This window comes from Camponotus vicinus, unplaced genomic scaffold (genome assembly GCF_025532165.1).
Source record: "Camponotus vicinus isolate PSW18456_S1 unplaced genomic scaffold, iyCamVici1.0 SCAF_4, whole genome shotgun sequence".
In the NCBI taxonomy this organism is placed as follows: domain Eukaryota; kingdom Metazoa; phylum Arthropoda; class Insecta; order Hymenoptera; family Formicidae; genus Camponotus; species Camponotus vicinus.
In genome coordinates, this window is record NW_028141976.1 from 22,984,434 (window position 1) to 23,010,886 (window position 26,453).

The 26,453-nt window shown below is 32.5% G+C and overlaps 2 protein-coding genes across 8 annotated transcripts; both read right to left on the reverse strand.

Annotated features, from left to right (window-relative positions):
• Positions 1-642: 642 nt before the first annotated feature.
• Positions 643-17,492, reverse strand: Ilp-2 (insulin-like peptide 2). Of its 6 annotated transcripts, none has more exons than XM_083096640.1 (4): positions 17,446-17,480; positions 7,760-7,892; positions 5,513-5,729; positions 643-3,188 (listed from the first exon to the last, which is right to left on the reverse strand). In XM_083096640.1, exons 3-4 carry the CDS (start codon positions 5,727-5,729, stop codon positions 3,004-3,006), a joined length of 402 nt encoding a protein of 133 aa, XP_082952766.1. In that variant the 5' UTR covers positions 7,760-7,892; positions 17,446-17,480; the 3' UTR covers positions 643-3,003. The 6 variants fall into 6 exon arrangements, with proteins under 6 accessions (XP_082952766.1, XP_082952764.1, XP_082952765.1 ...); XM_083096638.1 differs by lacking the exon at positions 17,446-17,480 and adding an exon at positions 12,484-12,623; XM_083096639.1 differs by lacking the exon at positions 17,446-17,480 and adding an exon at positions 8,467-8,675.
• A 2,626-nt stretch (positions 17,493-20,118) lies between these two features.
• LOC145970186 (protein O-mannosyl-transferase Tmtc3) lies at positions 20,119-26,353 on the reverse strand. 2 transcript variants are annotated; one of them, XM_083096735.1, is made up of 14 exons: positions 25,626-26,353; positions 24,240-24,376; positions 24,002-24,083; positions 23,792-23,891; positions 23,596-23,711; positions 23,343-23,515; positions 23,003-23,258; positions 22,668-22,816; positions 22,237-22,549; positions 21,859-22,149; positions 21,485-21,667; positions 21,112-21,396; positions 20,665-20,969; positions 20,405-20,570 (listed from the first exon to the last, which is right to left on the reverse strand). In XM_083096735.1, exons 1-14 carry the CDS (start codon positions 25,815-25,817, stop codon positions 20,543-20,545), a joined length of 2,610 nt encoding a protein of 869 aa, XP_082952861.1. In that variant the 5' UTR covers positions 25,818-26,353; the 3' UTR covers positions 20,405-20,542. The 2 variants fall into 2 exon arrangements, with proteins under 2 accessions (XP_082952859.1, XP_082952861.1); XM_083096733.1 differs by having other exon boundaries at positions 20,119-20,969; positions 25,626-26,352.
• Between the last annotated feature and the right edge of the window lie 100 nt (positions 26,354-26,453).

The following is a 26,453-nucleotide window of genomic DNA, read 5'->3' on the forward strand; positions in this document are numbered from 1 at the left end:
ACGGCGAGTTGGCGAGAAACGCGCATGGAGATGACATAAGTATAGAGAAAATTCGATGATTTTATAAATTCGAAAGAGAGACATCAATAATAAATATGTAATTAATTATATTAAATATATAATCAATTTTAGTGGAGATTAAAAAGACTAAATCATAAATAGCCAATATTTTTCGATTTTTCTTTTTTATATCTTTAAAGTCAAAATCATTTGTAAAATATTGATTAAAAATTATTAGCGTTTTTTGTAATATATAAAAATTAGATAAAGAATATATATTCCTTCAAATTTGCATATTACTGAATTTTCCTCGCGAATCGCAACGAGATGGATTGCAAGATAATTCAACTTATTCGGAATTAGCGATTTACTGTTTACAGATCTACCTAATAGATTCAGTTAATTAAGCAGAAGAAGCGTTAAAATAATTCTTCAGTGACAGAGTATAATAATATATAATTTGGAATGGAACGTGCTCTTATATATGTATACGCTAGATGTGCGTGACGAGATTAATGACATGCGATTTAGAGATCACAATACGACACAAAAATCAACTTCAGTAGAAACAAATCGATATCATTATAAAACTTCTCTAATAAATGATCGGTGAATATAGGTTTTTACAACATTCGATTCATGTCTATTTCATCTATCATGTTTATTTTGTCCCAAATCTCCTTTTTTTCACAACAATATATTATATTCGTTACATGATAATTATTTTCCTCCATTCGTGACTCTTTTTTGTCGCGCAGGTCAACCTAAATCGATCACTAAATAATCATTTTGTCATAATTTTGGCTCATTATATATCATTTTACTGAACATATTAATATTTCATTAAAATTTTTACTGTGCGTACTTGGTTTATAATACTCAGATAATCGAGAAGAGTTATTTGGATCGCTCTGTAAAATGTCAATCGATCTTTCCCCATATTTCATGCGTATTACAAGCGTATTTCGTATTACATCGATGTATATAATCTATTCTTGATAGTTTTGCGAGCGTATTCTATCTCCGGTCCTTCCCTCGAAAATAAAATATATAATCATTGAAAATATATGTTCTATGAATAAAAATAATATCACCATATGCAGTATAATCGTGTAATGTCCATTGAAATTCGTCACAGCCTCTGGCAGATTAAAAATAACGCAAGCTACAGTAAAATAATAAACACGACATCCGTTTATAATAATGATGCTTTTTGCGTTTTGCGTCATATAACGGATCTCGAGTTTGATATTAAAAAAAAAAGAAAAAGGAAATTATATTACGGTTACAAGAAACTAACGGCTATCGAGATATTTCTTCTGCGCTTCGTCGCCAGAAATCACCATGCGAATTGAAACTGTATCTCCCAATAATCGCGGCAAATTTTTCAACGTTTAGAACACGAGCAGGATATTCGCCAACGATGTACGCGTACGTAGAATCGAAATGTAAAATGTGCAAAAACTCTCGTCGGTCAAAATGAGAAAGGCACAATTACTCGTATGTATAAATCAAAGAATTGCATTACATACATTATTTGCTGCCCGGCAAGAAAAAACATAAATTAAAAAAATACGGCCAACATCCAAGTCCAAGATCGATTTCCTTGAACAAGGCAAGTATGAAGTTGCGTGACATCGTTGACATTCTTCATTTTTCATGTTACACAATGATCGTCAATATAAGATCGTCATAATTTATGAGAGGCAGATCATACGCTATATATATATATATATATATATATATATATATATATATATATATATGACCTACTATAGATTCGTGATTGGTTTCTCTCTTTTTTTCAATGTTGATTCTTTATTCCGATTTAATTTTCGTAGACTGATCCACAAAATGTAGTCTGACTGCTTCTTTTGACCATAAAAAGTATGATAAATGTCACATACAATTATAAGCTATATAAATATTTAATTTGACTGCAATTTGATGTCTGTTTTCGAGAAATCGTTAATCTTTCCTTTTACACATTCTCGATTGTATATTATAGCTTATCTATAAATCGTAATCCAGAGCTCTTGATCACTGAACACATTTATAACAAAAGGATTATATTTACAGAAACAAAATGAAATTTGTCATAATATCTGTGTGGTTCAATTTATTATACTATCAATTTATTAAATTATTAACAATTTAAGTAAAATAATTTTGATTAAAATGTTGTTTTGCACGTATAATGCTAATACATTGTCAGAAATTTCGAAAACTTTAATTATTTTATGATGATAGAAAAGACAGAGTAAGCGAAGGAAGAATTATTCAAAAAATATTCGAATTTGTAAAATATTTGAATAAATATCGAGACTTAAAAACCGAAAAAACTTAAATCGGATTAAATAGATTTTATTTTTAAATTATTTTATATTAATCAATATTTATATTAATTATTATTTTATAATAATTTATCTACATAATAGATTATCTCATTATTACAGTATATAAAAGCATTCTCACAAAAAAGTCATTTTCAATTTTAGAGAAATATAATAATATTTAAATATTATTATAATTAATATTAAACAATATTATGACAATTAATTTAAAGAATATAAGATTTCTGATGTTTTTATATATCATTTTTTTAAGACTACATTTCTTTCATTTTCTTAAGTTTTGCCTTTTCTTCGCTGCCTCTTCGTCTTTCGGAAAGGAATTGTGAACAAAAGAATCCTGCACACGATCATACGTCAAGAGAATCAGTTTCTTCGCAAAAAATTACGTAAATATATACATAATTATCACGCCATTATGGAATCAGTCTCCAGCATGAGCGATGATGCAACTAGTAAACTTTCCAAACGTGTATTGTACATATGTAATGTATGTGTCTGTGTGTGTGTGTCTCTGTGTGTGTGTATGTGTGTGTGTGTATGAGTATATGGATATATGCACTTATGTCTGGGATTATTCGGTTGCATGGTGATCGAGCGGTAAAGCGGAGTTCGAAGGGTTACTGATTTCCGGACAAGCGCTTAGGGACAGTTAAGCGCAATAGCTGGACAGTTCGCTTATCGTGCACGCGTTGAGACAGCATTCCTCGTGGATGCCTCGCGATTCCCTTCGATAGCGCCTGCCAGCGAACGGTCCATTCAACATCCCACGTGCTCTTACTCGGGACAGGAACGGGGGAGAGTCGTAAGCAAACGGATAATCAGCCATCTCCATTTCTGAAAGAAAAGTGCAAACTTTTGTAGCAGTGTGTACAAATAATATAAAAAGATCGTATCGTTCTAACACATTCTCTATCTATATCACCGGTTTAATTGAACAATTTTTACGGGCATTTTATTATTGTTTATTCATTACACATTCCGCTTCTTATTTTTTCTCATTTAAAAATCTAAGAAAGTTTTGAGATTTTCCAGAAAGCTCTTTCTTGTCACATGCCATCTTCAAGATCATATCTTGCGTATATACGTAATCAAAGTTGATACCCTTAGCCGTAGTCGGTATTCGCTTCTTCCCGGTTCGGAAAATACTCAAGATAGAATATTATTATTTGAAAATCTCAAAACTTTCTTAGCGATAATAAATTAAAAAAGATACACATATATACACAAATACAATTCATTATAATTTATAAAGATAAATTATTTTTAAATATTTTAAATGAATTATAAACATAATCAGCAAAAAATCAATTTTAATAAAGTTAAACATCTAATTTGATAGCAATGAAAATGTTTTAAATGACAATCGTGCTAGTTTTGATTGGCAAATTTTGTTTTAGAAAAAAGACAGGGTATCTTTATATTTGCGTGTCATTTGCGTCATAGGCATATATATTATTTGATGTAAATAACTAGAAAGTGCTTTCCATGATTGTCAATAAACGGTATATCTAGATTTCAGTGTCAGATTATATGGATTTATTTGACCGATTAAGCCGAGTGATAAATCGATTTATGTATCCGAAAAAGATTCAAATGCAAATTTCTGATGTAAATTCTTATATTTATTTTCTATGAAAAATTGAACCAGCGAATAAAGATACTATAATGCTTCTATTTTTTATTGGCATATTTAAAAGTGTGACGATTATAGAGAGTGCCTTTGTCGACTTAGATGATCCCACTCGGAAATACGTAATACGAGCTTACATGCATTATTCATCAGTGACAAAGTGGTGATTGGTTAATTGCAGGCACAGAGATTGATCATGTGCTTAATCGCCTTTCATATAATACTGTGCTTAAGGAGCTATTAAGAAATTGATGGGTTTAAAGCAAAAATTCTCTCATAATTGGAAGCAACCCATAGTCTGTAACGTTCACTTTAAGTATGAAGTTGTATTTAAAGTGAACATTTTAAATTACTGACTGACCTCATTCTTATATTGAGCCATTCAATTAGAAGTCCAGAACAAATTAAACGTTATTTGTACTTTCAAACGAGTCGTTTTATATATATTTATGTGATTAATATTATAATTATTAAATATATTTTAAATTGTAAAATTATTTCACACACACATATGTATATATTTTTTCAAACATTCAAATATTTTGCGACATCCAGATTTGTATTTGATAATTTAGACGATAATTTATCTCGATAATTCCACTTTAGTTCCATTATGAAATATTCGTCGTATCATCGCGGGTGATATTAATCGAGAAAGAAGGAATGCGAACATTAATATTAATGATCCAATCGTTGCATTAAAAAGGCAAATTTTATAACTAATAGACTGCTGTCGCACGTGAATAATCTTCCTGTGTGTGTGAATATTATCTTTCAAATTCTTCCTATTAACTTTCTAAACATTATGATTATTACATATGCGCAAAATCGTTCCATCGAGAATTTCCGCAAATCATATATACAATGATTAAAATGAGATGGTCAATAATATTATAATAAGGCATTATTTTAGTAAACAGTTCATTTGGTCCGTGCGCGTTCCAGATAGCTTCATTTTTTAAACTCGTTTAGTCGAAGGCTGCGTAATGACATCAATAAATAATCGCTGTCCAAAAAAATGCCTTATTATAAATATTTCATGTTCTTTAAAAAAACAACCATCTCATTTATGTGATTTTTAATAGATTACAGAATAGATTTATCAGTATATCATATTAATAAAAGTATTTAAAAAATTTTTATAAAATATTTTATAAAATATTTATAATCTAAATGTCAATTAAAACAATATTTAACAATTAATTAAAATTTCTTCTATTTTATTGTATAAAACACACATGCAAAAACACATATGCGATTAAATTCTAACAATAAGAGATACATTAAATAATTCATAAATGAATCATGCTGGTTAAACTATCACCTTCAACTATAATTACAAATGTTAAAATCTGATAAAGAAAACATTGTATACATTTAGGAAACAAATATATTATTTAATATTGTTACAGAAATAGAAAATTTTGCTCATTAATCCATTACCGATATATCTATCCTATTTGGCGTTTGGATTCGTGTATATAAGCGAAAAAAAATATCTTCTGTATTGATTAGCTTTTATGCTTACCTTGATCTAGACTCTTTTTAAACATGGAATTGTACACGCCATCACAGACTATCTGTAGAGCATTAGAGAGCTTCTTGCCACAATATTTCTGGGGCACGCTCGCGGGCTTCTGGTTAAATTGGGGGTAGCCGTTTGCTTGTGCGTTTCTTGATTCCGACACAAGAAACGCGATGGCGATCATCAGGCTCACAAGGACGTTCAATTGGTTCGTGGACATCTGAAAGTATCCGTTCTCATTTAATTGCGCGAACACATACACGAGGCTGGATTAAAAAACGAAAGGAGGGAATATATTATATATTTATATTTATCAGAGAAATATTTATTATATATTTTATATTTATATCAGAGGGAATGAGCTTTTTCGGAGATAGAAAGATAAATAAAGAATAAAAAAATAATTAGAGAATATAAAACATAAGTGAGCATGTGTTAATTAAAAGTAGATGAAAAAAATGAAGTTATCTGTGGAACACGCGCCGACCAGACAAATTGTTTATTAAAATAAAATCTCATAAATACTGATATATATATTTAATGTTTACTCTTTATACATTCGACATACATCAGCATAGAGATATTTATATATTTTTCTAACTGTCCATTTAAGTGACACGGTGCCACGTAAGCGTAGAAATGGATGCCGCTCATCGTCCAAGAAACCTCAATAACCAATGTTGCCTCTGTTTACGTATCGGGTTTAATTAAATGCGGGTATAATGTCGCGGCATTCCAACGATCGCGTAGGGTGTGCCTCTATTTTTAGATATCTCTCACTTAAATATAAATCTCACGATGCAAGAAAGAGAGAGATAGACCGCGTATTTTCGTTCACGCGTGTCACGCAATCGTCGCGACGGGAATCGCCTCCGACAAAACAAGAAAAAAGAGAAGACGCTTCTCTGTATGCTTATCCATGATAGCGACCTTTGTTCACACGTTAGCGCCAGTATTATGTTATTCCGCAATCAAATGGAGATTGATACGTGGAGATCTTGTTATTTTAAGGTATTGCACGTGCAATGTTCATTTCACGACTATTTCGATAATTTTGAAGGCATTCAATATATTTTATCAAAGGAGTGCATTTTTGATTACGTTTGTGAAAAAAGCAAAAACTATCTCGAACAAACAGATAATTATATGCAATAAACAGATATGCTATAAACAGATAATTATATAATTGTATTTTAAAGAAATAAAAAGGTTTTATACAATACACAGGCATCTATATAAAAATATAAATAAATACGAGTCTAATAATTCAAAATTATATTCTCATATATTTTAGTTAGGATTAACGATATTTGTGTCACGACTTTTCAAGGATGTGACCTTCCAATAATAACACCGTGTATTGTCCATAGTTTGTACGAAAATACACACATACATGTGCGCATGTATTTCCGTTGAAAGTAAAAAGTCTTGTTTTTAGTAAAGATATCGAGAAAGATCAATAATTGAGCTTTAAAAATTAAAAATCTATTAAAATGTCTTTAGAATTAATAAACGAATAATTTTATATAAATATATTTTGTACAAATATACGAAATTTCGAAGCTTGTTTTATAAAAAGCAAAATTTCATTTTCAATAGCTTACAACTAAATAGCGATAACTATCTCAATGTCTCAATATTTTCATTATATCAATAAAGATCGACTCTAAATGTGCTTTCGATATAATATCAATTTATATATCGATATATCGATATTCTTTTTAATTTTAACTACATCGTTTTAGGCTTCAGTTTATATAAATGCACTTTTATTTTGATGTTTCAAGGTTGATGAAGGAATTTATTCGCGATCGATTCGCAAATACCATATCATTAGACGTGTCAGAGTCATTACCGCAGTAGACACATTGGCTTGCCCCTTTCAACACGCGTAACGCGAATATAGGGCAAACCACTTCTATTTCCGGCGCATCATAGCGATAGAAATTAGCGTTCAACTAAGCTATAACTGAAAGAAATGACGCATGTTGATGTCGAATTATCTAACATTATTTATCTTTTCCTCGCGATTAGTAGTGCTGAAAACACGCGTACATTTGCAATCCGTAAGAAGCATTATTGCGCCGATGGATCAAACTTTAATTATATTCACGATTTATTATAAAACTACTTTAAATATATATGCTGAAATTAAATTCCAAACTAAATCAACATTCTGTCTTTAAAGTTGATGAGGCAATTTCTAAATGTTATTTGTAATATATCTACTTTAAGATTTCTTTTTCATACCTTAAGAGATTATAAAGATTTTGCACTCTGATCCGGAAATCTTTCTTAAATATCCAGAACGGTAATCCAACTATAATTTTTCTTTGTCTAAAATAGTTGTCTGCGTGATTGTCGGTGAGTTTTTCTCGTCAATCTGAAAAAGGTCGTACATCTTTCAAAATATGAACCCGGATGAGGAAAATAATTGTGTTTTGCGAACGCGGGCAACGAGACTCGTGGCATTTTACTGCGAAAATGATAAGCGCGATCGTACGTCGTCGATACGCCGTGAGAGCAAAGCAAATAAAAATATATCGGCCTAATTTATCGGCGAAAATTAGTTCGTACGTGGTACACGATATAATTCATTATGCTAAATTTATTTTCGTAATCTATTAATGCAGTAACCCATTTACGTAAGATATTTCTAAGAGAGAAGACTAGCTAACAATAAGTTTAAAACTAGTTTTTTTGCAAGAGTGAATGAAAAGTAAAATGAAGAGATCGGGAAATGAATTGTTTTTTGGAACACAAATTTAAGATATTATATTAATGCATTTTTTCTCATGCACTTGTTTCGCTTTAATATTACAATTTTGTCAATTTAGACCGACTAAGAATTTATTGATTTCTTTGAATTCGCATAATTTTGCGCATGAAATAAGATATCAGGCTGTATCGCTGCTTCAAATTCTCTTAAATAAAATGAGATTAAACAACAATTATACGTGTCGATAATAACGTGTGTGCCGTTCATTGGCTTCTCGTCTGGCGCCTTCGATGATTGTAAACAGAGTACCGAACTACATAGATCCTCCCGGCAATCTCAAGAAGAGACGCATTTTACGATAGCGAAAAGTCCCGTAAATTGAAAAGAGGACTCGTTTATCTTGATCGCTTTCCCTTTCCTTCCTCAACCCCGGGGCTATTCTCTCTTGATCTTTTTTCCTCTCTCTCGTTTGCTGTCTCTCGAAAGACTGACGCATTTCTATTCTTGTCTTCGTCTTTTCTCTTAATATTTTCTTATTATTCTCTTTTCTCTTAGTATCTGCGAAGTACTGCCGGCAGACACCACGAATAATAATGCATAAACACGTGAATATAACACTCGGAAAGATACTAAGCGAATCGCACTTATACGCACTTATGAGAAAACGCACTGATGTCCGATCGAGTGCGAACCGGCCAGGGGTGATCGACTTTTCCGATCAAAGCGCGAATGCATACAAGGGAAATCTTTCCGTATTCTCGCAGTTATACAGGTGTGAAAGAAAATAATTGAAAAATCCCAAATCTCTAAATCGTTTCGATTGCATATGGATTCGCGTTGTTTTGCTATCAAATTGCGCGATTTCTTGATTTTACAAAAGTCTAATTAAAAATAAATTACATATCTCATTATGTGGCAACAAATGCAACTTTTAACATATATATTCATTATCTTTAATCTTTTTATCGTGTATGTAACTGTCTATATAAATTTAAATAATGATGTTTTGTAAATAAATTAATGAATACATAAGTGTATAATATAAACTGATTAATGATTGCGATCATTATTGTTGTTCATTTTGACATTATTTTATATTTATCAAGAATTATATTTTATTTCTTAAATAGAAAAGTTTTTAGAGAGGGAAAATTATGCTAGATCAATGGAGACTCCGTTGCGTGAATCATGAACGATAAAGTGTTTTAATTTAGTTGTTGGAGTTAATTTAGTTGTTCGTCTATAATATATATGATTCTTTGAATGAATATAATTCACACACACATGTCAAGAAATCTATCCAGCGTGATCGAACACAATAGCAATTGTCAAGTATCGATTAATATATGTAAATGTTTTAAAAATAAATTTTTGAGAAAGATTAATATTTAATAATCAATTCCATAGTTTGATCTTGATATTAAAAATAAATTGCCTTGAAATCGAAATAGTGTTCCGATGTTGTTAAATGTAATTCGTAATTAATTAAAACACACTCCGTTATACGGAATTCTGTGCTGTAATTTTATGCAGAACATAACAATGAGAGTACGCATTTATGCGTTAAATTGTGCGTGAAGTGCAAGTAACGGAAATAAATGTTTTCGCATATTTCTTATGCATATCTCAGCAATTGCGAAGAAAGATTAGCCACATTAGAAGATTGACGATTAAATATCAAAGTTATGAAGATTAATTTAATTTTAATGATGTGATAAATGCATTTAATTTTTCCATAATTGACGCTGCGCAATTTGGGCTGACACATAATTTGAAGAAATGAGCTGAACCAATGAGGCTCTTTTAAGAGGCAGATGCACTCTCTAATAATACAATTGTACGGTACACGAGTACCAAGTATGCTACGCTCATATACGTCAATTTGAAGAGGTCTTGTATTGTATTTGAAACAGCTAATGCATTGCTAGAATTAGTGGTAACCGTTTGTCCTAGAATAATTTGAAATTCGTATAATTTGCTATTTCTTGCGACAATTTAAAGTAATTTTAATGTACTTTTCGAAAGATAACACATTGAGATATACAGGGTGACCCATTTTAACTTAGGCAGCCAAATAACTCGAAAAATAAGCAAGATAGAGAAAAATGTTTTAGACAAAAGTTGTATGGTTTCGAGGGGGCCATAAGATGGTATCATTGGTTTGACCTTGAAGAGTCATTTGAAGGTCACGTGAAGGTCACTTCAATTTTTTTAAATGGAATACCCTATATATTTTTGTACATTCTTGTAGCTTATTTCGAGAGCTTTCCAAAACACTATAATTAAGTACCTTTCCGTTAAGTACTTTTTGAGTTATGATGCTTGAAATAATTTCTTAATTTTACATAAACCGTAAAATATCTTGTAAAATATTCATTTTTCGATTATCTTACCTTAATACTTTTATGTACAAAATAATGAGAGGAATCAATTGGTGTAAAGAAAACACATAGTTGTTTTTAAGAAAAAATATGGAATTGTTAATTGCAAATTACATATTTTTTCTTCGAAACAACTATGTGTTTTCTTTACACCAATTGATTCCTCTCATTATTTTGTACATAAAACTATTAAGGTAAGGTAATCGAAAAATGAATATTTTACAAGATATTTTACGGTTTATGTAAAATTAAGAAATTATTTCAAGCCTCATAACTCAAAAAGTACTTAACGAAAATGTACTTAATTATAGTGTTTTGGAAAGCTCTCGAGATGAGCTACAAGAATGTACAAAAATATATAGGATGTTCCATTTAAAAAAATTGAAGTGACCTTCACGTGACCTTCAAATGACTCTTCAAGGTCAAACCAATGATACCATCTTATGGCCCCCTCGAAACCATACAACTTTTGTCTAAAACATTTTTCTCTATCTTGCTTATTTTTCGAGTTATTTGGCTGCCTAAGTTAAAATGGGTCACCCTGTATATATATATATATATATATATATATATATATATATATATATATAAAGTCAAAATATCTTATCCAGTTTTATTATCAAATTAGCTGAATGACCACAAAGTTGACTTGTTTTTAACAAATATTTAATGTATATCTTGAAAGATAATATACATATGATAATACATTGAGAGTTATATTAAGTCAAAATATCTTGTCCAATTATATTACGTCAAAATACCTTATCCAATTTTATATTATCAAATCAGCTGAACGAGTACAAAGTTGACTTTTAATAATTGTTAAACCAATATATCAAATTAAAAAGTAAAATTAAAAATGCTGTATAATTAATGCGATAAATTTAACTTAAACAGATGTTGAAAATTTACAGTTATATATTACACACACACACACACACACACACACACACACACACACACACACACACACACACACACACACACATATATATATATATGTGTAATATTTAATAGGATATTTATATTTAAAATTTATTATATATGTGTGTGTGTGTGTGTGTGTGTGTGTGTGTGTAATATTTAATAAGATATTTATATTTAAAAAGATTTTATATTCAAATATAATATATAGAACTATTATTTTGATTTTATATATATATATATATATATATATATATATATATATTTAATATATATATATATTTATATATTATATATATATATATATATATATATATATATTTAAAAAGATTTTATATTCAAATATAATATATAGAACTATTATTTTGATTTTATATATATATATATATATAATCAAAATAATAGTTCTATATATTATATTTGAATATAAAATCTTTTTAAATATAAATATCTTATTAAATATTTAGTAATATATTTCAACGAAGCATCCCAGTGAGAAATGACAAGTCGGACAGACGTTTGTTAGACGTCTAAGATGTTTAATAAACGTCTATTGGACATCTATTAAACGTCTTAGACGTCTATTCGACTTATCATTTCTCACTGGGATTGTATTATATTATATCTGTTGTAAGATGTGAACTGTATCAGATATATCGATCCTTCCATAATAGTCAAATTTAATTGTGAAAAAAAATGTGTTTTTCGTTTTTTTTTTTCGACGTTAAGAACCATAATAATTAAATACTAAAATCGAGCAGAAAGAAAGAGAGAGAAAGAGAGAACAAAGTGAATACGCGTATCGAGTGGATCTATCTTCAGCTCTCAGAAAGAGTATTCTCTTTCTCGGATATTATAATTTTAATTTTCACGCAGCAGAGAGCACACCTTTCCGATAAGAACGACATTAAAGGCAAAAAAGAGACAGGGAGAGACTGCGAGAGACTTACTGAGTACGGTGAGGTAAAACACGGATCACAAGACGATTTCTCTATCACACGAGGTAGTATCACAGTCTGGCACTTTTTCTCGGACGATGCCGAACGGTATCGTGGACGCAGCAGGTAAGAAGTAATCACGATGACGATTATTACGATGATAGTGTGGTTGGTTTCTCTCATGGGGAAATGATCATGAAATATTCCGTAGACGATAACGGGTCACCGTCTCGAGACAATGCTGGCTTCTCGGCAAAATCAACCCTTTCCACTGTCTGGGATGCATTGATGCCCATCCACGAGCACTTCGCACGAGTCTTCTTTTTCTCCTCGTTTTTCTCTACTTCCTGCTCCGAAAGTAATTACAATCGATCGGTCGATAGCAGGGGACCCGTCCGTGATTGTTCCGGCTGAAACGTCGTGCGACTCTTGTGTGCGATCTGGATTCCTTGATTCTCTCCAGGTTCACACCGATTTCGCAGTTTTGTCAGCTGAAGATGACACGATGTACAATAGTTAATATTCTTAGCTCAGTATTTAGGTCTCGTGAGTCACAGCCTTTCTCCCTCTCGGGATTTTTTCATCGACGAAATATCTCCGATGCAGTTGCACGTTTTTTATTTTTAATGAGATCCTCAGGTATATTTTGTTCGATCCTGATTTGATCCTCCGTTAATGATCTTGTTATGCCTCGAACAAAAGGATCGTTATGCCTCTTTATAAGCCTGATAGAATCGACAGGTGATGATGCAGGCACGGATCCGATGCTTCTCTTCGAGAAGATCGACGAGGCACGTCTCGACCGCTCGGTCGCCGACGAGCGTCTCAAGCTCTTCCGAGTGAGAATGTGCGATCACGTTTCTGACAATGCCAGCCTGATTGACCGCAATTGTCACGAAGACCTGTCCCCGGAGAGAGGTTCGGTTCTCCGTCTCGGTAGAAGGTTGCTAGTGAACTAGTGGCTCGTGTCATCCCTCTCTTTCTCTCTCTCTCTCTCTTTCTTCTCCCGTGCTTGCTGTCCTTTAAGTGTGGTCGGGGGATAGCAAGAAAGAAAGTAAAGAGATTGAGGAGGGAGAGTGCCGAGTGAGGGAAACAATCAGTCTCAAGGAAAACGACGTATTTTATTTCTGTATTCTGTCAAAGATCGAATGCAAATCGTCCTACATCATCATTTAATCATTAATTGGGTGACGTGAGTACTTAAAGATCGGCACTGTACGTAATCAGCTTGATCGAATTATTTAAAAGTACAATTAATATTAATATTTTTCCTTTAACAAAATATAAAAATGAACAAGAAAGCATACATAATATGTAAATATTGCAGCAGAAAAAATTTCCATATATAAAAAATCTCATATCTTGTTAATTCGTAAAAACAAGCAAGTATCAAGCTGCTTACTATCGTGTAAAAAGAATAATTGCAAATCTTATTACATACGCGTGAATTCACTTTAAAATCAAGCTGAATTATTTTTTACTATCATTTATGTCTAAGAAGTAGATATATAAATATTCGTGATATAATTATGATGTAAATTTTAATTTTATAATAATATTTATTATTATATAATTATATTTATTTTTACGATTTGCAAATTTAATAAAAAGCGATTCATCGGATTGCATATATATCTTTAACCCGTCAAAGATGTTGCAATCATTCACAAGGTTACAATTTAATGAGTGGTTTTTATTTAGCGAATCAATTAATCGGTAGAAATTCAGATGAATATATTTCATCAAGCAAAACTATTTTGCAATTAATCCGTTTGCGCAGCAAAATCCGGAAATTGTGATCGCGAAATTGATGAAGAAATAAAAAGTGTATTCGCGACTAGGGAAAAATTTCCACGTTGGACGATGATTATGATAAGGGAGTCTGGTGTGACTGCACTCGCCATTGATACGAATTAATTTCTCTTGTTCCTCCATCTTTCTATCCTCCTTGTCAGATCACTCTCTTTTTCTTTCTCTCCCGGGTGATCGGGAAGAGTTCGGGAGGTTGTAGCGTCTGCGAATGATCGCCTTCAAATTACATGCATGACCTTTATCGAGAGGGGTCGTGTACGTGAGAGGTAAGGAGACAGAGAAAGCCGCCGGCCGGCCGGTCGGAGTTTCTCATTCTTTTTGTCCCGCATTCTTCCAGCCCCCGCAGACGGTCAATTGCGTCTGGACAGTTGTCTGCGAACACGTGCCATAGTCAGATCGTACGGATGTACTCTCACAGTGCACTCTCCTCGATACGATCGTCACCGTTTGCACGGTGGACAGAAAAAGACGCGCCTTTTTCACATATTCTATTAAATTACGAGACATTCAATGTATAAATAATAACTATCTCTTTTGGATTTAAATACAAAAAAATAGCATCTTACACGATGATTTATAACAATAGAGACTTTGATGAATGAGTTTAAAAGCTATTTTAAAAGAGATTTTTCTCTAAGCGAAATCTTCCGATATTCTTAACGATTGTACTTCTTAAGACTTTACTCTCTGATAACGATCTTGATCTGCAAGTGCTAGCTAACTGTCCTCTCCTTAAACGACCACAAGTCCTGCAATTGAGTCAACGGAATAACGCTATACACGGCAATTGTCTTCGTAAGCAGAAAGTACTGCTGTCCTACTTCCATCGGCCAGCCCTAATGGGACCTATTACTAAGCACGTGATCAGAAACCAACGATTTTCTGCGCAGGAGTAAAAATCTCACGAGTCTCGAAAATATCGCGATCTCTAATACTCGACAAACTTGTATTCTTACGATAATACAATAATTTGCGGGCATTACATAATGATAGATCGTAGCGATTCTAATTTATACTTTCAATTTCATGAAATGTACCAAAATATAATACTTGTATTTCAATAATAATAATATACAAGCAATTAATAAAATATAATGCAAGTTTAATATAATATTCTTTCAAAAATTTAAAATATTTTCAACAGAATTATAATTAAGTCTGCTAGTTAATGCATAGTGCGAAATAATTAAAAGAAGTTTATTAGATCGAGCGCGTTTATTAGATCGAGAAAGCAGAAAGTCTTTTTAGAGCTACTTTCTAAGAAATAAAGTTGGATGTATAAAAAGGTGATTTTGTGATAAGTTGATCGTAAGGCATTGCAGTAATACGAAGAATCTTCAGGTATATCGCGGTTCGCGTGACGTTACTCATTCGCTACCCCGCGATTTATCCAGTCAAGCGTTTTTCACAACGCAGTGGAGTGCACATACTTTTTCTCCTCCCACATATCTAACACAACCTTAAATTATTTTATTCACTATACAGTAATTTTTTTAAAAAAGAATTGTTATATGAAAATCACGTCTAGTGACGCACATGATGACTATCAGAAATATGTATATATTTTAATTTAATTTTACTGTTCATTTTCTTTTTATTTTCTAAATTTATTTTTAGAAGGATCTTCTATTAATAGTATTTTTTCAAATTATAAGAGATACATATATAATATATCCCGAGGAATATTGAAAAAAACATTCTCTTTTCTTATTCTTTCACACGATCAGTTTAAAATTAAAATAAATTCATTTATCATTCTATGCTGAGATGGAGATGTAAATAAGTAATCTTTGTTTATGACTGTTACTTGTCGCCTTTGTTTTATTGTCATTTTTATTACTTTGCTTTTTGTCGCATTTGCTCCAAAATCACGTTATATAAACTTGGGTTTATAACAATAGACTAGGAATTTCCTCGAAATATGTGACATTAAGAAAACTTTTACGCACACGCTCGATTAATCGCGATTACGACAAAGACTGAAGAAAAAATACCGAGACACCTTATATGACGCGGTCAACGATCGTGATCGATAAAGGCTAGCGTAGCTTTCACTCGTGACATTAGCATCGTACATAATTTGCTTTGCTCTGATATTTGTTTGTAAGAAATCGCATGGTGTGTTGCACAATGTTTATTGCCTGAACGAGCAGCCTGCATCATAAATATCGGAAGAAGTTTGCAAGATTCACTACACACAGAGATGATGAGAATTTTATCCGTATAAAAAAAAATTATGACATCAGAATATAAATATTAAATGCGTTATGAAATAAAAGTTAACTATAAAAGGACAATGACGTTAGTAAATAAAAGTGTCGAATAAAATGTATTTTTATTAATAATGACGGTACTGGTGTAACTAGTAACTTTGAAATCTTTAATTATCTTCACGAAGGCGGCATCGAATCTTATTCTCACTCATTACATTAAATTGTAAATGTAATATTTGTAATATTTAAATTTAACCCTCCAATATATTTAAATATTAAATGATAAGTTAATGTAATATAAACCCTCCTAAGTATATACCTTATATGCATATATGTGAATTGATGATTCAAGATAAGACAGTGATCTAAGTCACATGTGTATAAAAAACTAATTTAATACCATTATATACCATCAAATCTTAATATTGCAAAAATTATATTATCATAATGTGACAAGATGAGTATTTTAAATGTACTCTCTAAAAGTGAATCAGTGTATTATCACTGTAATCAGTGCTGTACTTATAACTGCTTGTAATCAGTGAGTATTTACTGTTTTTCAGTGATAATACACTGATTCACGCTAGTGAAAGTAGTATATATACTACTTTCACTAGCGTGAATCATTGTATTATCACTGAAAAACAGTAAATACTCACTGATTACAAGCAGTTATAAGTACAGCACTGATTACAGTGATAATACACTGATTCACTTTTAGAGAGTACATATAAACATTAAATAAAAATTAATGTTGTTCCTTGTTTAAGAATAAGATGCAAAGATCAATCTCAAAATAAATTACGTGACTTAAACCATGATTTTAATCGCGCATAATTGCCGTTTGATATACAATTAAAAATCGACGTATGCGTTTCACGACAAGGTATTAAATTCGTTCCTTCCTGTGCGGGATAAAAGGTGGCGAAAGATCGGCGATCGTACTCACTGTGCGCGCGTGCCAGCGGTTGTTACTCGATGATGCGTGTGCGTCTTGTGGTAGCCGAAAAGGTGATCGCCTCCCTTATAAACACTCAGCTCGCCAGTAGTAATATTGAACAACGGAGACGTGTTCATTAAGCACCGGCTTACCTGTCAACTTCCCTTAATCGCACGGCACGCGGCTAATGCCGCTTGCATACGGAAGGCCGTGCGGTCAACCGTGAACTGCCTCCTACAACCCTTATTTTGCACCCTCGCGCCGGCCGATTTCGGTCCACGAGATTCCAGAAAGGGTCGCCGTCACTTATGTTCCACGAAACCGCGTGGTGATGTGTTTAATTAGGCGATGCGTTTGTGTGTTTTCCTGTCGCTATATTTTATTTTATTTATTTAACTATTAATAGATTCTAGTACTCCTGACATAAAACTTATTAGTTATCGCGTACATACATGTGATTTTATATCTAAACTCATAAATCTAACGAAAGATGTTGTAGAAAATATTTATAGGAATATACATATATATGTGTTTTTCTGCATTTAGCTAATTATATATTGCATTTATTTGTTCTTCTGTTTTTTACCTGTTTTAAAATACTGTTCAAGATACTTTTACATATACTACGAATTTTATCTTATATGTGGAATAATTATATATTTCTTTCATTTTTAAGGTACTTAATAATTAGTCAATATTTAATAATATTTAGATAATTAATAATTAAGCAATACTTAATAATATTTAATAATACTTAGATACTTAATAATTAATTTCTGGAATACAATATTGACACAATTACTTAATAATGTACAGTGCCAATGATACCGATTGACATCTTTATAAGACGCCTGTTATTAAAGTGTCTCTTAGATCTCTGTCGTTTGATGACGGGGAAGAAGATACACTTTGTCTTAAATATTAAATCAGATGTTAAAAATAAGATATTTTTCATAAAATCGTTAGATCGGAAACTTTTCGATCCCCTCAAAATAACGTTCGTCCAAAATGGAAATTTTAAGTGGAATATTGGCGTCGCTTTTACAGACACTCGGGCTGAGCCGGTGTGACTTATCAAGGACATTGTTTTCGATTAGAACAGGATCCCGTGAGCTATAATAGGTCAACTAGCGTCTTCGGGCTTCCTGGGCGGTGCGGTGCGGCGCGTCGCGCCGCGAAGTCGCTTGGTCCAGCAAGCGGTCGGGTCGTCTCGAGGTCGATTAACGCGTTAACCTTCACATCCAGTTACCAGTTCGTCGGATTTCGCAGGCAATACGGAATCTAATTTAGCTGTTCCTAATATAGATCCTAATAATTGAGGCCTCATTTAAAGCGTTCGACGATGTAAATCCAGTTCAAAACATCAACCAGTTTCGCATATTTTTAATAGAATAGTGTTTACAAACAAGGAGTTCGACCGAGCAAAAAATACGATATTTTTGTGCAAATTTTTCTGTTAATCATACGATTTAGAAATCAGACAACCGTCTTTACAATTTTGTAAAATTTTATAAAATTGTTCTTAACTATAAAATTAAAAGAATCTTCTCTTCCTCCTCAGATCAATTTTATATGAATATTCTGTGAAATATTCTTCAAATATTCTTACAAATCTTTTTTCCAATCTTTAGGAAAAAAATATCCTTGTTGTCTAACTATAATATACTTGTACAATATATATTCTGAAAAAAGTTTCTGAAATAAATCCAATATTTCAGTCATGAATATAATACAAATATTTTTAAAAAATTTATAAATTAATGTATATATGAAATTGTTTTAAAGATATGATAAAAATAATGTATTTAATATAATATATATACGTAAACTTGAAAATAATAAAAAGAGGATAATTTTACAACTTTGTTCTAATGTGTTTCACATGAATGAAAATAAAATGAGAAATAAAATTGGGGATAATTCGCAAGCACCCTATATATTACAAGCACCCTATATTGTAAACTTCACGTTTTCATTTCCATATTTATCGGACGGAGCTTTTTTACATTATATACGCACACCAGCATGTTAATATGTTTCGTCCGTGGGTGAGGGGCGTGATAGGGTAAAAGTCTTGTAACTTTCACATGCATGCTGTATGATGTTTCAACAGTCTGGCATCCGATGAACATGAAAGCCAGCTTGATTCATTACTTTGCTACTTTACAACCCGCAATTATAACGGCTTGCTTTCGTGCTGCAATCGATAATAAGTTGCAGGTAATGCATGGACTAAATTGACGATCGGGCGATGACCTTTTGAACAAGCTCTATTTGAAAAAAGTGATAAATATTGTTTACATGTTTACAAAATTTTGGATACTACAAAATTGATAAACATAATTGAGATTTAATTTTTATGCAATATCGTTAGCATATAAATTTCTCTGTACTATATATAACTATATGTCTAAATCATTACATCTTTTAAAGAGAGATCTTCGTAAAATTTAAAATTAATATAATAGTAGGAATCTCGAAAATATAGATTACGAGTATTATTACAATTGTAACAAAGTATTACAGTTGTATTGTACAGAGTATTACAATTGTAACAAAGATGTAGTATTAACTTCGAATTGCTGTTTTCTTTTATTTCTCATTCATAATCATGTATGATTTAAAATTAAAAATATGGAAATTGTAAGGAAAGTGAGGAGATACAAGTAAAATCTAAAAAAATGCACAATTCTTTTAAATATATTTTATAAAATGTCCTATTTTTATACAGCATATAAAACAATACTCTGTATTTATTTTATTTTCACACATTAGCTCTATATGACTGTACCACCATAATCTTTCGTTATATGCATATAACTTTACAGTATTCGGCGGATTTTACATTAATACTATGACAACGCGCTGTCCTTTGCCTGTTGAATTCCTTGCTTGCCACTGATTGTTGCGGCGGCACTCTGATTGAACTGATCGGACGTCGCATGTTTCGAGCCGTGTTTCTGCGTGATATCTAGCTTCGTTATATCAGCGCTTATAATCCTATCAAAAACCCTGTTCGTGGTAGGTTCCACGATGTTACTCAGTTCAGGGACTGTCGTTTGTTTGGGACTCTGTCCGTCTTTCGTTTCCGTCGTACTGGCGCCGCTCATCGCTCGGGCAGGTTTCGATGGACCCTTTAAATGTATAATGTGATTATTCAGGGAATCAGTATTGCTCTGCTTACTTCCTATGTGATTGTGAATTGTCGCGTGATTTGCGAAAACGGACTCAGTCTTTCCTATAAATTGTCCGTTCGACGACTCGACGGTATTGAAGGGTCTGTCTTTCACATTACTGCTCCAAAACGAATCGTCGAAAACATCGGTGTCGCGTTGATCCGGTGGTAGACGACTGATTCGGGTTCTCACGATCGAAAGATGCCTCTGCACGTAATCCTGATGTGGTGCTAGAGCGGCTGCGTGTTCTAGACACTGCGCTGCTAAACCCAATTTACCCCGTTCTACCATCACTACACATAAATTGTGCAATCCTTGAATATTGGTAGGATCTAATTGCAATATTCTGCGATAACACTGAAATATAATAACGTTAACGTTAACGGGATTTTTATTTTACAAATAACTCTTTCTATTACTGTTTGTATGGTATATAAGATCTACGCATATTGTGCAAATTTTAACAAAAAAATTTCAAAAATTATGCGTCATATCTTACATTTTCTGCAGCATCTAGATCTTTTATGTTATTGATATAAATGTCTCCCAAAAGGATTAGGCCTTTTACATGATCCGGATGGAACCTGACCAATTGATTCAGAAACGGTGCCGCTTCAAGTGGACGCTGCTCATCTGCCAATAGTAATGCGAGATTGAATAACGCAGAACGAAAGTCTTCTTTCAATGCAACGGCATTGCGGAACCAACGCTCTGCGCTACCACTATCATGATCATCCATAGCTAACATCCCCAAATTGAAATGTACACGCTCGTTATTGGAATCCTATAATTAGGCAATAGATGGTAAGTATGCATTGATAATATAATTATAGTTTTATGAATTATAATTTTATATTTTTGGAAAAAAGTACCTTCCGTAAAAGCTTCAAAAGTCTTTCTCTGGCTACTTTACGTAATTCTGCCCGTCCCAATTCTTGGAGTAATATAGCAGAATTCAGTAATGCTTGTTCATGCTCTGGATCAAACTCTAAAGCTTTATCCAAGTATGCCAAAGCTTGTGATGCTTTTCCTTGTTCCAAGAATACAACACCAAGCTGTAAAATATCAATATTATATATTTATTTATATAATTTAATTTTTTAGTAATATTTAATTCTATTTTAATTCTTTTAAAATAGAGAGAACTAAATATTCTTTTAATCTTATATTTTTTTAAAGAATGTGTATAATGTACCTGTATTTGCTTATATATATAAATATTTCTTCGTAGCAGTTCAATACTTACATTATAATAGATATCAGGATTATTACTGTCATAAAATAGCGCTCGTTCATAAACTTCTTGAGCTTCTTTTGTACGATTAAGTTTAATTAAAACATCTCCGCGATTAATATATGCTTGAGTATAATCCGCGCGCATACTGATTGCTTGTCTATATAATAAATCAGCCTCTTCTAATCTAGTTGCGTTCTTTGCTATCAAATTAGCTAAATTAACAAATACATTTAAATGATTTGGTGCTATACGTGCTTGATAAGATTCTCCCGGTTTTGCTTTTGGTAATAACGACTTTGCCTAGAAAAAACAAAAAAATATATATAATAATACAAGTAATATTGAAAAAGCTAGACAAGTTTGCATAAATTTAGTGATGATGATTACTTTTAAATACGCATCTTCAGCTTCCTTGAACATTTTCAAATGATTATAAGTTCGTCCAACATTAATATGTGCTCCTATATCATCGCCCTGAACTTGTACAGCCATATTAAAAAAATTTAACGCTTCTTTAAAACGACCTTGGCTTTCCAATGCATGACCTACGTTATTAAATAATTTGGCATTTCTATCATTCACTTTCAAACCGGACATGAATATCGAATATTCATCTAACCAATCATAATTTCTAACAAATGTTTTCGTCGTATGTGCTGCCAGAAGTGTTATAAGTAAAAATAGCATCAACTTCTTGCATCTAAAAAAATAATATATATATATATTTATATGATAAAATATATTTTCTATGATTCATAAAAAAAATAATTAAATAATCCATACAAATCGAATTACAGTTCACAGACGAGTCAACTTACTTCTTGTCTGCTAAAATGCTCCATCCATATCCAATAAGCATGCAAAACCCCATAGATGGTGCATATAACACTCTTTCAGCAATTACAAATCCGACCGGGAAGAAAAGATTCGATGCAGGTAAAAAAGGGAGTATCATCATAGCTAAACTCTGCAGTATTATTTTAGAAACACAACATACTCATTAAATATTAGTATTGTTAATTATAAAGGATCTACATTTATACAAAATTTCTAGAGTATGCATATCACATATTTTTCTTATTTTAACACACACCAATATTCAATTATTTAAACTTTCTATTATATCTAATTACACAAAAATGACTTTACTAACCATAATGAGAATAACCGATGTTTGTCTGCTACGTGTTACAACAGCTGTCACAAGCAATCCTAATACAGTTCCATGAGTACCTAAAGTTGCGAGATTACGAACATCGGCAAAGCTTTCTACTAATGGTATCGTTCCCATTGTCCAATCACAGCACAAATCACTTGGAAGAAATAGCAGTCTTAGATTTACTGCAGCGAGATAATTATATGTAAGCTGTCTTGTTGGTGTTGCAGCAACTGATGCGGGATTGTCAAATCTGAAAGATATGTATGTATTATATAATTATAGTATGGAAATAAAATTAATTACAATTACATATATACACACACACACAGCATACCTGGTAAATACAGGTAACTTTGAGCCCATTATATGTAATCGTAGGATAAGCAGGCTAAATGTAACAAGTGTAAGGGCGGTCAAACGTTTTGTACCCTCGCCTGACCATGCAGGTGAAATTTTATTACCACCAAAAGCTGACTTTAGTGCTAAGAAAATATCCCTTGCTCTAACCTAAATAAAGTTACAAGTATTACTAATATAATTTTGCCATACTTAATGAATGTGACAAATGTGTTGAAAAGAAATTTTACCTTTTGTACAACAAAAATTTCATATAATACACAAACTGCTGTTGCTGTAATTCCCTGTTCTTTACACAACATTGCAGTAAATACAAAAAACATAGATAACATCAAGGATTTCCATCCTGTAAAATGCCAATATATATGTATAACATAATATCCCACAATATAAATTCTACATCTACATTAGAACTCGAGTCGTTACCTGTAGATCTTTTGCTTTTGCAACATTTAGTGTATGTGATTAAAGCTGCCAGATAAAATAAGGAGGACAAAGTTTCTGCCCTACCAACTACGCCTGTGACCTAAGAATATAATTAATTACAACAGCTATCAATAGCTTTCATCAATGACATTATTTTTGCAAATAATAACAATTCAAATAATAAGACTTTTTATTTTTGCTATTACATACTGCTTCTGTGTGTATAGGATGTACAGCAAAAAATAAAGATGACACAAAACTTGCTGCATCTGGTAGAAACATCAAACAGGTCCTGTAAATAATTTTTGTACTTGTAATTTTCTTTCTTGCCTTAAATGCAAACTTTACTAAAGATTATTCTATAGACTATAGAATAATAATTTTTTATAATTCCATATTAGAGGAGCATTGCAGCAAAAAACAAATTATAAAAATAATGTCAACAAACCTGAAATATAATAGACATACTCCAACATGTAGAATAACATTTAGCAGGTGATATCCCATAGGATCTAGTTGATGAATCAGGTAATTCCATCGAAATGTGAGAACGCAAAGTGGTCTATAAGATTTGTGCGACTGTTCCTATTGAAAAAAAGAGATAATTGATGAAAAAAGTTGATCAATTAAACAAGTGCACAGTTATTATTAATAGATAAATATGTGTATGTAAGGAAAAAAATATATTTTCTATATATATTTTTTAAATAATATTAAATATATTTTTTTAAGAGTCTTAAAATAATTATGCAATCTAAATTAAATTCATACTTTATTTTCATTGCATTTAATGATATATTATATATGTATCTTTCTCATGAAAAAATTAAAAAATTATGCTGGAGATAATTAAGAAATAATACATTGAAACGAGACAAAATTACAGATTACATATTTTCATGGATATTTTTTTTTTAATTCTTCTTTTATATAGTATTATTAATTTGAGAATATTTTTCTAATTACATTGAATAAATATTGCCTAATATGAATATTTATGAATAGCACGTGGAAAATTTAATATTGTCAAATTAGCAAATATGAAAATAACATCAATGATAAGCCAATCTATTTATCATAACAGCATTTTTTCATATATCTTCTATATTTATAGTAAAATTAATATGTATGCTGAAATTAGAGAGATAAAACAGAAAAAAGTATAATAAGAAACTGCAACAAAAGTGAACAGATTTAAAAACTCCAAATAGATACAGAATACAGGTCTGTATTCTAAAACAGAGATTTATTCTATTTTACTTTATCAAAAGATGAACTATAATAAAATCGATATAATTATGAAAATATTAATTATTGATATTATAAATACAGAAAATTATATTGTAGTTCAATTTTTGCATTTTTGTCATACAACAATAAAAAAAATTAACTATGAAGAATAAAAACATTAAAATATCTGAATTTCTAGAAATTTGATCGATTTCGATTCTTTTCGAAGTCAACAGAATTTCGACGATCTCATTTCTAGATGCTTTAGAAATGTAAAAAAAATCTAAAATAATTACAGGGATTACTTTTGCATATCGGTAGTACGGAAATCCGGAATTTAACTATGCTGTACCGGCTTTGATTCATGTCAGACAGAACGCACGCGAGGGAACGGAAGACGAGGGAAACGGAAGACATAGAGAAAGGGGGATCGGATCGGGATGAAATGGACAGGACGCTCGCGGATCAATACGTAGAGGGCCATCTATAGGGATGGTGAAGAGAGAGGGGAGGATCATGAACGCGCGTCCTTCGAGGGCCGGACGATGCCTCCTCTTTTCTCTCTCTCTCTCTCTCTCTACTTCTCTCTCCCTTTTTCTCGCACCTTATGCATCGGGGTACCCCAGAAGTCGTTGTAGAAGACATTCTTGAGGGGCGTGTGGGGCCTGAGGTCGCGGTTGTCCTTGATCGCCGAGATATCGTCGAAGACGAAACCGCATCCGAGGCTGTTTAGGTACACGGCGAGCGCGGTTACAGCCACGATCGCCGCGAGTGCTCCCCGCGCAGGCACTCCCATCACAAATAACACATCGATCGGCCGGTTGCCTTTCGTTTCTATCGCGCGATCTCCGCGGATCACTCCGGGAACGAAAGGAGGAACGTGGTTCTCCCCTTTCGTCTTCTCACGCCTTCGTTCTCCCTCTGTAGCTCTTGAAATTACGATCTCCCTGATCCTCTCTTAATTAACTAAGAACTCTCCACGAGAGACGCACGAATGTCATTTCCACGCACGTCGATCGCGTAACCGCGTCGGCTTTTAGGCACATCACAACTGATCCAGTTGCACCGCGACCAGGCACCATCGCGAGTGTCGGCGAGCCGAAGCGTAGCCGCGTCGCGGCGTCGCCGGCATAATCGTCGTCAGCGACTTGGGGAGAGGCTTCTTCGTAGCTTCTCGCTGTCGCACGTTACTACCTCGTCTCTCTGGAGCGCGTCGTCTCGTCGCGATCGAAGATCGCGGCCAGCGGGAGATGAGGAAACGCGGCGCAAACGGGCACGACCATACGCACGTACCGCGCACCGCGATCGAGCTGTCAAACGGCGGACTCGCGTCGCGCACAATCGCCGACGACAGCGACGCTTGGCGCCGTTTTTGCGCGCGATCCGAGGAGACACGAAAACTTGAATAGCAATAAAAATTGTTATAAGCTAT